General features: G+C 35.2%; 2 protein-coding genes across 2 annotated transcripts in view; one reads left to right on the plus strand and one right to left on the minus strand.

Annotated features, from left to right (window-relative positions):
* Positions 1 to 15,255, plus strand: part of LOC132196730 (tyrosine-protein phosphatase non-receptor type 13-like) — an 83,280-nt gene that overhangs the window by 26,501 nt on the left and 41,524 nt on the right. The window lies entirely within an intron of this gene.
* Positions 5,980 to 9,580, minus strand: LOC132197682 (uncharacterized). Its single transcript, XM_059621131.1, has 7 exons — positions 9,573 to 9,580; positions 6,927 to 7,024; positions 6,795 to 6,869; positions 6,621 to 6,733; positions 6,421 to 6,561; positions 6,277 to 6,360; positions 5,980 to 6,219 (listed from the first exon to the last, which is right to left on the minus strand). The coding sequence occupies exons 2-7, from the start codon at positions 7,003 to 7,005 to the stop codon at positions 6,106 to 6,108; spliced, it is 606 nt and encodes a 201-aa protein (XP_059477114.1). The 5' UTR covers positions 7,006 to 7,024; positions 9,573 to 9,580; the 3' UTR covers positions 5,980 to 6,105.

A 15,255-nucleotide genomic window follows, 5' to 3' on the forward strand; every position in this document is an offset into this window, starting at 1 on the left:
CTCCGGCGGGTGGGGCGTGATTGATCAGCCCTTCGTCTCGTGATATATCAATTCGCCTCCCCTAGCTTTGTTGATATCCCTCCTCGGCTGCACACAACTCCTTCGCACCAATTTTTGCTCGTCGTTCGTGCTCAAATTAAACCGCCAGCGACGAGTGTGCCGTCTTTGTTTTGCCGGGTAGCGTGGGTGGATCGAGACGAAGTAAGCAAGTAAGTCGTCGAGTTTATTTTCTTATCAAGAACAAGAACATGAAGTCGGGCCTTTATTGCGTTCGTTCAATCATGTCTTCCTTTTTGTGCGGAAAATGTGCGTTGAAGATAAATATAGGTTTAAAAAACATATTTGTCTAGAAAATTACTTTCCAGTTTCATTTTATTATTATTATCAAGCATAAATCAATTAAATATTTTGTAAATCAACAATCAGATAATACATATTTTTCTATATTTCTATTTGGTCATTTTTCGCGTAAATTATAATTTGGAATTTGAGAATTTTCACCATAAAGTTCACTTCTGCAGCAAGCAGGGAGTACAATCTTTTAGGAAAGACTTAGAATTATTTTATATCAATATTAATTGAAATCAATATTAATTGAATGAAAATCTTTTTCACAGATCGTTTCCCAAAGTTAGCTAGAATAATTTTTAATTATACTTATCTGAATATCTTATCTATAATGAATAAAAAGAAAAAATACAATCGTAAAAACTACCGACTTCAATGAAATGAAATTAAAACGTAAATATACTTTTATTTTACAGAAAATTTGTATATCATCATTATTTTCTGATTTCAAATGAAACTCAGAAGACTGCAAACCTTCTATCTACAATTTCAGTTAAAAAATGAGTTTATTTATTTACCATTGTAAAAGTAGATGACTTGTAAATTCAAAGTTAGGCAACCGGCGTTTTTTATCTGTCGAGCAAGTTGCCTAACTTTAAAAACCTTATCGCGCGTCTTTTCCTATGCGAACGAAATTAATTAAATTATAATTTATTACTAATCTCGTATTGATAATGTCGAAATTAATTTTTCAACTGTTTCAAATAATTAAACTAGTTTCCAGAGCCCTTTTTTAAGAATTAAATGATTTTTTTCTAATTAAATTTGATTAAAAAACTTTATTCTCCGAACAAATTCACCCTCGATAATATCTAACCAAATCACATCATTTCAAGAACAGATTCATTTTCTAGCTCCATTTGACAAGATGACGGAAAGCATCAAAACCCACAATGTTTGGATAAAGAAAGGGTTTTGAGTTGCCTCCATTTTAGAGCATCCGCCGCGAATATAATGAGCTTGCATTGAAAACTCCCCTCAAAAATTCACAGGAGTTAATCCGAGTGGCGCCTAATCCGAAATTTCTCTTATACGCTTGGCTTTATTTTCCACAAGACTTGTTCTTTCGCGAGAGCTAAATATAAGGAGGAGGGCATTTGTTTTGCTTTCGCTAATGCGTTTTGTTTTTGAGCCGGCGAGGCGCATTATGTCGAGATTTCTACTTCAACGCCGCCGCGTCTACTTGTGCCGCCGCCGTAACTCGACTTTTAGCAGCAGATAATATTTCGCGCCGAGGAAGAGGAAATGAAGATGAAAGACTACAAATGAAAGCAACATCCCGTGCGCCGCGCTAGTTTTTGCACCGCTTTTGTCGACGCCAAGATTTCTCGCTCTCTGTGAAATTTATGCGCGCAAATCTCTCAAGGCTCTCCGTCTGTGATGACGAGGCAAAAAGCGGAGACTGATTGACGAGCGCGCAATCACTCTGACCGACTCCTTTGGGGATGACAAAGGAGCTAATTAGGCGAAATGAAGAAGTAAAGTATACGCATTCCCACCAGGAATTTACAGTGCTTTCACAAAATAATAAAAGCCGATTCGAAAATTAATATAAAGTGGATCTCGAGGCTTCCGTGTAATATTGAGTTTCCCATGCAAATGTTCATGAAATATGATCAGAATTTATAACTATTCAAACAATCGTAAAGATCAATGAAATTTTGTGGTCACGCTTATATTTTAAAATCATTTTGATGGGGGAAGAGATTTTTTACAGAGTTCTACGAAATGCTATTTTGTTTAATTCCAAAAATTTGCTTAAATAATTTTAAGTTTATTTATATAAAAAGAAATCAATTTTGTAACTAATTAAAAGTTAAATTAAAAATTTTCAAGTAAATATAAATATTAGTAATATAATTCTGTCCGCATTCTTTTCATTTCATTTTACCATGTCCAATTTTTATGAATGCCTCTGGACGAGGAAGATGGCCGCGGGCGAAAAGCAATTTCGCCAAATGAAAAGCCGTCACAGGCCCTTTTTGTTATTCCATAATGTGCGGTCGCTCTTTCTGTCTCTCTCACTGGGTATGTGCATTATATACAAATTGTGTACTTTTCGTTTCGTGCGTGCCTTTTTTCCTTTTCTTTTCTGCTCCGAAGCTGAACTCATTTTATGGCGGCGCCCGTTTTATGAGCTCCGCAACAGTAAGCAAGTCGTCGTCGTCGTTATTTAGGCTCACACGCGCGACCAAATTATTAAAGTTCCAAACTCGGTTTTATGCCACAATATTTTTTTTTTTTGCAAATTAATTTTGCGCCAAGGACAAAGCTGCTGATGACACATTTCTCCTCTCTTTACAAAATTTTCAAGTTTTTGGCCAAGCTGTTTGCAAAACACAAATCAGCCGCCGGAAAATTGAATTTTGCAACACGCACGGTTTGCTTGTTGGCGCGGAAAACCACACATAGGTGGGCCAAAAACCCGCTTTCGTTGTTCGAGCGTGCAACGCATTTGGTTTTTGCTAATTTCATCAATTTCGCTTTCGGCCGGCGAGCTCTTGTGTTTATATATGAGGAAAGTTGCCCAGGGTAAACATTAATTTAGGATCCTTTTGTCCATTAAAAACTGTGTTAAGCCAACTTTAAAAGGGCACAGTTCATTGATAATTAATGGTTAAAATTAGATTATAAGTTTGAATATTTTGAATAACACCGATCTATAAATTGAGACGCTGGGTATTAAAATTTTTACAAAAATATTTAGAGGTCTCCAGTTTTGATTAAAGTTTTCTCTTACGCATTTAAAATAGTATTTATCGTCTGTACTAAAAAGATTGAATTTAATATAATTTCTTACTTTTTACACTTTATTTCTTGATTGTTAAATTCTGTATCTCATAAAGCTAGAAAGTAAAATTTTTATTTAGAAATTTTAAATTTTAGGTGAAGTCCTTCTTCATCTTTGACATTTGCTCTGATTAAATTTACAAGTTAAAAAAAATTTAACCGTATAAATTTTTATGCAGAAAAATTTGGCCTAAAAGTAAAAAAAAGATGCATTTCTTTCTGAGGTATTCATATCAAAATTAAAATTTTGAATAAGTGTCAATTAAACATTAATAAATATTTTAATTTGAAATACCAACGAAAATTTCAAACAATCATGGTTATAACAATAAATATAATAAAATAGATACACATCAATTGTTTTAATTTATAATATAAGTGTAAGTAGAATTGAACCAATAATAATCGGTGAAATAAAACTGAACAAAAGTCACAAACTGCAAGCATATTAAAAAACTAGAATGCAGCTGACGCAAATGCATTCTGGGGTATGTAATTAATCAAACGCGTCATCTGCATCAAATTACAGCTCAATACATATCACTGCACAGGTACAAAAGCAGCTCTCGTCACTATAATGACATTTCACAATATTTCTGCATTGGGGATTTCACAATTAAAGATTGCAGTGCCGTGCAATTAAATGATGCGCTCATATATTATTTCTGGACGAAATGCAATTTAATTACACTTTGAAATGGAATCGATCGTGGCGCCAACAAAGCAAGCAACCACGCACGCACACAAACGCGGCAGCTGCATTTAATTGAGACGATGAATGACGAACAGATCGAATGTTGAAAGGCTGCCAGCTCGCGCGTAATCAACAGAGGCGAAAGTTAAATTCAAAGAGCATTTTTCAACCGCCGACATTATTTAATGATCCGAAATGGCGGCCGACGCAGGCATGATTTGTAGCCGCTTTCAAGAGCAAACTTTTCAATAGTCCTGCTTTTACATCCATGGCGTGCGTCGTCGTTACCGAGTGGAGGAGAGAATTAGGATGAATGTAGGAGAGACCCTTACGATTTTACTTTGAGCTGGGTCTAACGGGAGTATTTCAATTCAAAAGCTTTTGAGTGCAACTAAACAAAATTTTATATCACATTGCATTATCTCTCCGACTCAACTCGATACATAATAATCAACTTTTCTTAGAAAAAAAAAACACGAACAAAAAAATTGAAACCATTTGAATTTAACATTAATTTTATACTTCTTCACTTATTGGTTTATCTCAAGCCAATCTTTGCCATAATTCAAAATTTAAATGTTACAAGCATTAAAAATATTAAAATGCTATGAATAATACATGATAAAAAAAATTAAAGTTTATTCTGCTTACTGAAGAAAATCTCTAAGAAATATTTATATAAATTTAACGAAAATGGTTTTAGTTTTAAGATTTTTATGCCACATTAATTTAATTCAAAAACGTTTTTTAAATATTAAAACAATATTTTTTCTTAGTTCAGGAAGTTTTTACTACTATATTCTTTTTCTATAATTAGCATGTATTATTTAGTTCTGAAATTTATAGAAATAACAATATAGACAGTGGGTGCCATAACGTTAAATTAAAAAAAAAAACATTTTCTATTTTTCATTGATCTTCTATATCCTTGAATGTATACAATAATTTATTTTATTTTATTAATCAAAGTTCCCTTATTGACATAATAGGAAATTCAAGTTTCTACAAAAGTGGTGATAAAATTACCAATTGTTTCGAAAATTGCTATAATTGAGTTCAATTGTTGTAAAGACTTGATTTTTTTTATTAACCAGCAAAAAGTCCTTACTTAGTTAAAATTTTATTTGAATTAAATCACAAACAGATTTCGTATGGGTCTAAAAAGATACGTATTCAAAATTCCATTGTGTATGTAAGAAAATTTTAATCAATATTGACCCCAAATAATCGAGGCTGAACTTTATAAATTGATATAATTTATTGCTGTAAATATATAAAGATAATTTTAAATGCGAAATCATTGGTTTTTGTTCACATCCGTCCGATTTGTCATACTGTGAACTCTGACACTTGACGCGCAGTGGCAAACGTGATTTTTCACCGGCCGTTATTAATTACGGTCGGAGCGACGGGCATCATGTTTGTCAGAGCAATAATCAAATGACTGCTGTCGTTCTGCCTCGCTTACAACATGCATTATTATTGTCTACATTTCGACGCAAAATTTACACAAACACGCCGAGCGAGCGTAACGAACGAAAATATTTATTTATGCCGGGCGCTTTTTCCTGTGTCGGCAGAATAATGAGTTGCAAAAAATGCTCATTATTTCCACCGGCGCAAAAATCAAAAGCCTCCAGATGTTTTGCGACGAACAGAAGTTGTTGCAAAGTTTCTTTTGTCCGGAAAAATAATGATTGAATGTTACATATATTAAAAAGGACACAAATAATGCATCAGTTTGATGAGTAAAAAATTTCGGCTTGGCCACCGATTGGTGCAGAAAACAAAAAGCCTCTCGTTTGAAATGGTGATGGCGTCCACAAAAGAGGTGCGACGTGTGCAAATTTTTTGCCCTATTCATACGTCAGCTTTCCAGCACGTCACGCTTTCAAACTCCCGGAGTTGACGAAACATTGAAATAACTTTCCACGCTTAAAAAATTTAAAAGCTTTGCATTTTCCTGAGAATACTGATTCTATAGATGAATTTACTAGAGTGAATTAAAAAAAAGCAAAAAAACTCTTTGATGTCTGATAAGCCATGGATGAACCAAGTAAGCTGTATAATTATCCTTTATGCTACTTTAGCCTTTTTATTAAATAAATTATGATATAATTAGAAGAAGATCAGATAAATTGCTAAAATCAATTTATGATTTATTTTCAAACTTTTTTATGGGACATTAATTAACTGCAATATAAATAACCTGAATCCTGGGCTGATTCTCTCCCCCACATCTGATTTAGTAACTCTTGAGGTTTCTGCTTGGTCTAATTGACCTGATTTCCATGGATGAAGACCCTCTGGATGGTGGCCCGCTCACTGCCATAAGTTTCGACAACACTTATTCTGAGAAATTTGACAGGAGCGTCGTCGTCTTTGCCCTGAAGTTCGAGTAAAATAATCAATTTCAATCATTTTTAAAGCTGGTTGAATTTTACCTTGTAGTAAAAGTCCTGCGACTTTTTGTGCAGCTCATAGGTCACTCTCATCAGAGCTTTATAGACGTTGTCATCAGACGACCCCTTTGGAGCGAAAAATAATTTATTTATAATAGAAATTTATAAAATAATATAAAAACCTACATAAATGACGATCTCTTTCGGGGTCGTTGCTTTTGAGTTTTCATTCATTTTCAGAGTGATCTTCTTGAGGGCGATTGCTTTTTGTAGCTCGATTTTTATGGAACGTTTGGTCCCCTCCATGCAGGCGTACTCTTGATTGTCCTGAATGTTCACAACACATTAATGCGTGATTTTTATCAAATTCAGGTTAAATTAATTACCTCGAGAACGGATTCGGCAGAACAGGTGGTGCGATGAGTCGGCCAAATTCCAAGAATCCGTTGCACAGAAACGTCGCACGGTGTCACTCCCACGTCGTAGGTGGCCTTTGCGCCTAATTACCAAAAAAAAAAAAATTTACCCAAATCCATTTTTTCTTCTTCAAATATTTTTACCAGTCATATGGACGTGCTTCTCTCCAGAGAATGCTGAAACCAATCCTTTGCCCAAGTGGATGTTGCGCGTGAATCCTGCCAAAATCAAAACGAAATTCTTGGGGTTCTTTGACCATGGAGAGTTTTACTTACCAAAGTTGACAGTGAAAAAGAAGATGACCGCGGCCGAGAACCAGAGGTTCAGGTAATTACGGTAGGCCCAGTTCTTCATCTGCCTGGCTGAGATCCATCTGAAAAATTCCATGGCGACTTTTTCGAATTTCTCAACGATTTTTCAAATTCCGTAAGGTGTGTCGTGTGTTCGTTTCGATTGTTGGTTAGAATTCTTAATTTTCACCGTTTTTCGTTACCTAGCAACAATTCAAAAACATTTAACAGGTGATTAAATTAATCCCATTGTTGAAAATTTGAGACGCATTTTTTTATGAAATAGTTAAAATTTTATGGGAAATGTTTAATCTGATTAAAAAATTATAAGCAGTACCCCTATTATTTGAATTTAATTATGATTTTTTTTTTAAATCCAATGCCAATTTTGGTTTTATAAAATCGCTTGATTATTTCTACATTTATAATATTATTTCTTATTTCCATTTTATTCACATCGTGGAATTTACTTTAAAAAAAAAAATAATATTGAAAGAAAATTAGTGGCATCCTTTTATAAAATTGTAACTTTTCACTTAAAATCCCTCAAATATCAATCACTAGCATGCATTTTTTTTTTAATTTCATCACTTGAAAAAATTGTTTTTCATGGCTAGTGGAATTATGATCAATAGCAGGATGCAACTTTTCTCCGCTCCATCATGTACTTGGATGCACTTCTCGTCGATCGAAAGCTATTGGAAACACGTACAACTCTATGTAACTCGTAATGGACTGTCGGTGCGACTGGAGCTGCTGGTTTGACGGCGATAGCAAACTTCCTCTCGGCGAGTTTATTCAATTTTGAAATCCGCTTTTATTTTCATGGTGTACTATGTACCTCGGCTGAATGGATACTTTTATCAGCGAATGCCGTTCTCCATGACCAAACTGCAGAGCGGCACAATTTCACATTGCGAACTTTTTTCAACAGGAAGCGCCTCTTTTAGGTCATTTAATACTGTCGAGTTTTGTTCCAAATGAATGTGAATTAAAATCTTTTTCAACAGAACTACCTTTTTTGCTTACAAAATTTATACAAATTGAAGATAATCCCAAGAGGAGAGCAATTAAATCTAAAAACTTTATCAATTTTTACCAAATCGATTTTGTTTCATTTTTAGCCTCCATTGGCGTTTTTTTAAATACTTGAAAAACTTTCTATCCACGTTACTCATCTAACAAAAAAAATTTAGAATAAATGTAAGAAAATCATATAAAAAAAAACAACATAATATTTTTCTCTAACAAAAACCTTGGTTGAAGTTAAAAAAAAACTTTAATTAGGAAAAAAAACATTTATTTCTAAGGTACATCCGAGTTTCTAGCTGCCTTAAACGTGTTCATCAAGTTTCAAAGCATTTAACTTTTTTCAGTGCGTTTTAAAAAGCTATGGTGAAAAAAGTATAATTTTGACGAACAATTTGCTATGAATTTTCAACTAAAATTACTTCTATTTATCAATTGACCTTCCTTTCTCTCATTGTAAGCAACATCAATACGATTTATTTTTTTGTAACTCATTTTTCAGTTGTATACAAAAATAAATGCACCTTTCCACATTAACGACCCTATTCATTCTAAACTCTTTCGGGCTTGCTGCTGTACAAAACGGTGTGGCTGGTAACCTTACAAATATGACCAGCTTTCAGGCGGTCTCTGGACAAAACTGCGAGTTGGTCGGTTTTGAAAACGTGAGTAAATTGAGTCTTCTGTACAGACGTGGAAAACGGATTGAAAAGCGGCCGTCGGCGTGAATGGGTTCGTTTCGCGAGTGGAGCCCCGAAAATAGCCCGTGTGACATTTCCCTCTCTCACTGTGAGTGTGCATTATATATCCATTCGTTCAGAATTAGATCACACTGGCTGTAACCAACTCTTGTCGTGTGTATGTTGTTGACAAGAAGCGACCTGAGGGCAAGTCACTTTTTTATATTAATTTGAATTATAATTTTTATTCACTTTAATGACAATTTTGTTTTAAAAGTTAAAATTGTCTTTAGCATTAGAAAAAAACTCACAAGTCTAGTGCATAATTGTAAAATTTCACTCAATTTCATAGCATCTTTTGGAATATTCTGTAATTTTTAACAAATATTTCATATTTCTGCTTATTATTGGCGCTTATTTTAAAATCTAGATTATTATTGAAATTTATTTATGTAATAAATAACTTAAGATCGCTTGAAATGTTGACTATTTAAAGTGTAGACAAGCAGAGTATACACTTGATAATATTATAGGAGAATTAGAATTTAACTTTCAATGAAATATAATATTGCATATAATTATATCAAAATAATAGATAGAATGATTATCTTTAGATAAAAAGTAATATGCTCACATTTTTCTCCAAAGGATTGATCTTTTCCACGTGTTGCTTTTCATCTACAACATATACGTATAATGTGGGAGTGGCCTACGCATGTGGAGAGTGCGAGCTGGAAACAAAACCCCACCAGCCGACCGGCCGACCGACCGCAAATCCACCCATTCAAACGGTGCACAACAGCTTGCTTGTATCTGATAGCGGGCCAAATATTAATTTCTGAAAGCGGCGTATCAAAGAGGCCCGTGCTAAAGTGAAAGGCCCTGGGGACGGCGACATTATCGGCCCTGCTCACTAACGAACTTGACAGGCTCGATGTTTGCTGGCGAGTGTATAGAGAGACCCACCCGTCTGCTGACAGGAGCGACTTTGCACGTTTGAGTTTTGAGACGCACTTTCTGATGAGCCTCTGATGGTCTCAAATATGGAAGGTCTCACAGATTACAAAATTCAGTTTGAATCAGTATTTAACACAGATTTTTGCTTCCTTTTGTTTATTTGCAGCAATTTTTTTTCAGATGCAATTTTATAAGTCTTAAAAAAATTCTGCTAAAAGTTTATAAAGACTTTACAAAGCATTTGTTTCTTAATATTATTTCCAAAAAATCTTATTCAAAACAATTAATTTTATTATTCTTATTCGTAGCTTCAAAATAAAAAATATAATATTTTTGAATTCATGATGCAATTTTTGTTTATACTTCAAACAAAATTGCTTGATTTATTTGTTAATTAAGCAATTTTTGCAAAATATCTACATTAAATTTCTCAGTTCTATGTTTTAACGGAAATGGCTAATTAATTCACCTATGACAAGCAATTTTAGACTGAAATGACAAAATATCTTATTGATAGAATCACACTGTATTTTAAGGGATTATCTTTGCAACTCATCAGATGAGCAAAATCTCTCAAGTTAAAAAAAAATTAAAAAAATTCAAATTCATTCCCTGTGAGCTTACATTATTTACAAAGAAAATATCACTCTTTTGATGATGTTTGGATTTCCTCTCATAAAAAAAAAACAATGCCACTTTTCCTTAGAAAAGCACGATCCTCGCCGCAGAGTGCAAAATCCACTCGCTCAGCACATTTCCTTCCTGCACTGCTATTTCAGGCAAAAAGTGCATCGTTAACGCCTTCGACTTCAAAGTTCCCCTTGTCGCGCGCGTCAAACCACTTTTCCCTACTTAAATTCCATTAGAAACTTCATCCTCAGTCCAACCTGTTGAAGAATCTGCGTCTCGCTGCAAAAAATCTCGCTATACGAAAGATAAAACAATGGGGAGGGAGGCCATATTGGAGCAGGAATTTGCATGAAAATCGGCCATTGTGTGGGTTGTCAGCGCTGATCCAGGTGTTTTATTGCACTCGTGATTTATTTCAATCCGCCGGCATTTAATTAAGTGCGCAATCCGACAGCTTCGGCAACACAACCGTCCCTCGGACAATGGCGAGCGTCCGTGTTTGCCTGGCGAGGAAAATCGATTATTTCGGGCCAGAGGTGCCAATACCGCGTGTAATGCCTTTGTCGGCGCGTGTTGCACCGCAGGCGCGCCCCACACTCTCCTAATAGCCCGCCCGCCCGCCGACGAGCGAAATTTATTTGCGGTCGGTGCGAAAATTCAGCAGACTGCTCCGCACGCCGTATTTTTGTAATGTGCAAATTCCTGATCGCCATTTGCATATTGTGGTGGAAAAAACAAACTATGCAAAATGGGAGGAAAACTGATTAAATGTGGTCCGTAATAAAGGGCTTGCAGGGTTATTTCAGAGGGGAGAAGTGCCAAATATTCTAAAAATCTGCATGAAAAAAAACCATTTTTATGAAGGGGAAAATATTTGATTTGAGCAACTGAATTTTCATATTAAAAGATTTTTTTTTTAATTTGCTGAAACTTAAATCTGCTGATAAATTATGAATTTATTTTCCTTTCTATTAAAACAATAAAATTTTTCCTTCCAACAATTTTTCCTAAAATTTTCCAACAATTGGATAAGCAATAAAAAAAATGAGCACTGACAAAAAAGTTTTGGGCAAATCATTAGAAAAATTGAAGACATCTAAAATTAAATTAAATATTGACAAACATGAAAATTTATTAAAATCAACTTGAGAGAATCCAATCTTAAAGTTATTAAGGCCTTTCGCAAAAGTCAAATTCATACTTCATACTAATTTTTTTTTTTTAAATTCAATTTATCTGTCTTGCATATTAATTAAATAATCTACTTTCATTTCAAATTTATTTCAAAAAATTTTTCCTGGACATATCTCAAATACTTTACTGCTCAAGTTAATTGTCCTGCACATCATTCTAGTCATTTTTTAACTGAAATACGTATTTTTGCCCAGTTCATGATTGTAGGCGAGGCAGAGATCTTGCCAACCATTAATCCTAGTGTGAATTACGTGCGGCCTCGCAAAACTCGCGCCAAACGCAGATTTCCATCCCTTTTTTTCCGCGGCAGCACATAAAAAAGCCATCCGTTGGCAACGTCAGTTAGTCCCCCACTAGGTCGCGCGCGTTTTTCGCAGGAAAAATCGCCGGCTCGGCAGAAAGAAGAGAAATCGCCGGCTCGGCGGCGGGGCGCATTCGGGCCATTTGTTATGGTTTATTGGGCCGAGGCTGATCTCTCATCCACCTGACCCCCGCCGGCATCCTCAAATTGTGCTCCGCCCGTACTATTATATATAAATAGGGGCTGCTTTCCCGCAACCGTTTGCTGTCGGCTTTTGCACAGCCCATATAAAAGCTAGTGGCAATTACTCAAATTAAGCCTCTCCCGACAAGTTGGCCATTAAAGGTCAAGGTCACTAATAATTTATTTTTTCGAATTTGAAATACAAACAAATTTCATGATTGGTGTAAAAAAATAAGAGAATGATGACATTTTTCCCCGCTAAAATTATCCGACCACTCTAATCAGTAAATCTCTAAGTCGGTCAATTATGTAACTATCAGCCTTGAGATTCAAATTCTTTTGGCGGGAAAGATGAACCTTTTCGACGTATAGAGTTGATGATTTTCTGATCAAGCTTTTGATTATTGTGAAATGTGTTTTAAGGGTATTAAAATTTTCTGGGGTCTTTAAAAAACGTCTATTAATTTCTCATCATCACCACACGCCTCATTTCTGACATTTAATTTACCATTCTATGAAAGCATAAAATTGATCCACGATGAATATCACCGCTCCCTTTATTTTCGCATTGTGCGCAAATGGGCCGCCGTGCTACGGCATATTTACTTGCTGGGACGCGATGATTGCGATTTCTACCTCCTCGGTACGTCCGTCCGTTCCATGCGCCTTTCTTCTTGTTCACTCTGGCACGCCAGCAGCCCAAGTTTGTTTTTCCGTGGCGGCCTTTTTATTGGAGCCGGCTTTTCCGGGACGTGTGTTTACAGAGACGCCTTTTTGCCGAGCAAAAATCCGATTATGACGAGCAGATAAAATGGGCCTAGCGGTAAAAAAAACGCGTATGCAAATCTGTGGTGCCTGGCTTGACATTGATTTTGATTTTTTTCAAACGGATTTTTGACTACTAGACTGAAGAGAAATTTAAATGAAAATTAATGGACATTTTTTTTTGGTTTGAAAAAAATTTGATTCTAAAATGTTTTGCTGTTGGATTGTTTATAAAGTTTATAATAGTTATTTATTAAAATTAATCATGTATCATGTTAAATGACCAAAAGAGCAAAATTATTATATTTAAATTGAATAATTTTTTAGAAATTAAAATCCGAAGGAACCACTTAAAACGAGAAATAATTGAATTAGTAACTTTTTTGTCTAAAACATTTCACGACTCGGAACGTAATTCCACGTAAAGGCGCGATTAGTCAAAAGTTATCAAAAGTTACTAAATTATGTAATTTTTATTTAAATCAATAAAAGAAATCTCATTGAAGCGATAATTTTCTTCAAAAGTTTCTAATTCAAATTAAATTGTGGAGAAAATTTCATGATTTTTTTTTATCATGATAAAGAAATTTAAAAGTGATTTTTTTTTTCAATTTTAATCTTCTTGGATAGCAAAAAATGATGATTGCCAACTTTCGTGAATAATTTTCTCTTCAACCGTCTGTCTGGTTTTGTTTTGTATTGCGAAAATTCAACAAAACTCATCCTCGCAAAAACTTCTCCAGATATTTCTTGTAGCGCAAATATTTCACGGCACGCGAACAAATTTATTATTCAAATATCTCCGCAAACACAGTTGCTGCTGAATGGGGGAGGCCCGCGATTCGAACAAGTGACGTCAAACAGAGGGCACAAAATAAGATCTGGCATTATATTCTGCAACGTTTCAAAGAGATGCGAATCGCGAGACGGCAAAGCAAACGCCCAAACGCAGAGAGAGATAAATCGTGGAAAAGAGCACAATAATTAGAGCTCTCTTTCTTTGAATTTGGATTTCGAGTTGGGCGTAGTTTGGCTCATCAGTCGCGCCAGAGAGAGAGAGAAAGAGAAAAAGGAAAGCACTTTAAACGGGCCGAGAGATATTTTATACAAATGGGGGCATAAATTTCGCCGAGCCAGAGGTATGTATTCCACTCCACAAAGGACAGACGCTCTTCCCTCTCTCGGCACCCACGCATGTTCCATTGTGCGACCCACTTTTTTCTTTTTTTTATCACGGAACACCATTTTCCACTTGAACATATATTCGCAGCACACACACTGCTTTTCCCTCGCATCAAACTGCGACGACACTCTTTCTATTTGATTCGGGGTGCGTGCGATTTTTCGCGATCTCCCCGCGGCTGGTCACGTGGCAACCCTTCTTTGTTCCCAGAGTTGTGTCTGATTAGGAAAGAGAGAGGATGCGTCGGCAACTAAACATCTCGCACGCCTCCGGGGACGATAAAAAATGATGGCGCGAATAAAAAAGCGAGGCCCTCATTTTTCCAAAAAAGAAAAGTCCTGATAAGAGATAAAATCGCCATTAAAATGAACGCACAATTTCAGTCTCAAGAACGGTACAAATGATTTTAATTTAAAATAATTTAATTTAATTGTGAAGCTGCCAAATAATAAATATCTTTCCTGACTGTTGTGCCTTAATTCACCATTAATTGAGATTGTTGCAAAGTTTTAATGCAACCTTGTCAAAGTCGATTACCTCCAATGATGCTTCTGATCTCAAAGTTTAAATTGTAGTTTTATTTGCTCACCAAAATATGATTTCAAATCTTAAATCTTTTTGACGCCTTCTTCTGAAGTAGTCAATAGAAAATATGCCAGGCATAAAATGTTCAAAATTTATTTAACTTAGTTGCATAATTTAATTGGCATTTATTATTTTCATAGCAGAAAGTTGTCTGAATGCGATTTTTTACAACAAAAATTATTTAAAACATTCACAGCAATGAAAAAAAAAACATAAATTTCATTGTTGGTTAAATGAAATTTCTAAAGACGCTATTCTTCATTTAAAACATGACAATGCAAAAATTTGGCCTATACAAGTCATTTTTATAGAACAAAAATTCCAATTTATATTATAAACTGATTTTTTATTTCTAGCTTGAACAAATTAACTGTTTAAAACTTTCCATTGCCTGCTGATTGCATTGATATTTCCTCTTTGTAGAAAACCGTTTATGGCATAAGTTCGGCAGTCGCTCTTTTTTCGCACCAAGGAAGTTTTCTTTTATTCAGCGCAAACGAAATTAAAATGAAAGGCGAGAGGCGCGGAATGAGGCCTTTAAAAAGTAAAAGCTCGACTCCCCGTGTTTGGAAAGAAATGGGAAGGATTTCAAGGGGCCAAAGCAGATTACATTTAATATCGGAATGTTTGCCGAAGGCAGGCAGGTGGAATCGGCGTTTTCCTTTCTCGAAGAGACGCTTTGAGTCATTGTTGATGATTTCATTTCGTTTTGACTATAAATAGCAACGTGATCCTCTTAAAAGCAGTTTTGCGCCGTCGTCTCGTTGATGCTCAGCGTGGGCGCTTCTAAATTTGAAGTGGATCTCT

This window comes from Neocloeon triangulifer, unplaced genomic scaffold (genome assembly GCF_031216515.1).
Source record: "Neocloeon triangulifer isolate White Clay Creek 2 clone unplaced genomic scaffold, ASM3121651v1 ptg000012l, whole genome shotgun sequence".
Taxonomy (NCBI): Eukaryota; Metazoa; Arthropoda; class Insecta; order Ephemeroptera; family Baetidae; genus Neocloeon; species Neocloeon triangulifer.

Coding starts and splice junctions, on each gene's coding strand:
- LOC132197682 (XM_059621131.1), bottom strand. CDS start 7,005: ATGAAGAACTGGGCCTACCGTAATTACCTGAACCTCTGGTTCTCGGCC. Junction 6,734..6,794: donor GAAGCACGTCCATATGACTG/GTAAAAATATTT, acceptor TTTGGTAATTAG/GCGCAAAGGCCACCTACGAC. Junction 6,562..6,620: donor CTGCCGAATCCGTTCTCGAG/GTAATTAATTTA, acceptor GTGAACATTCAG/GACAATCAAGAGTACGCCTG.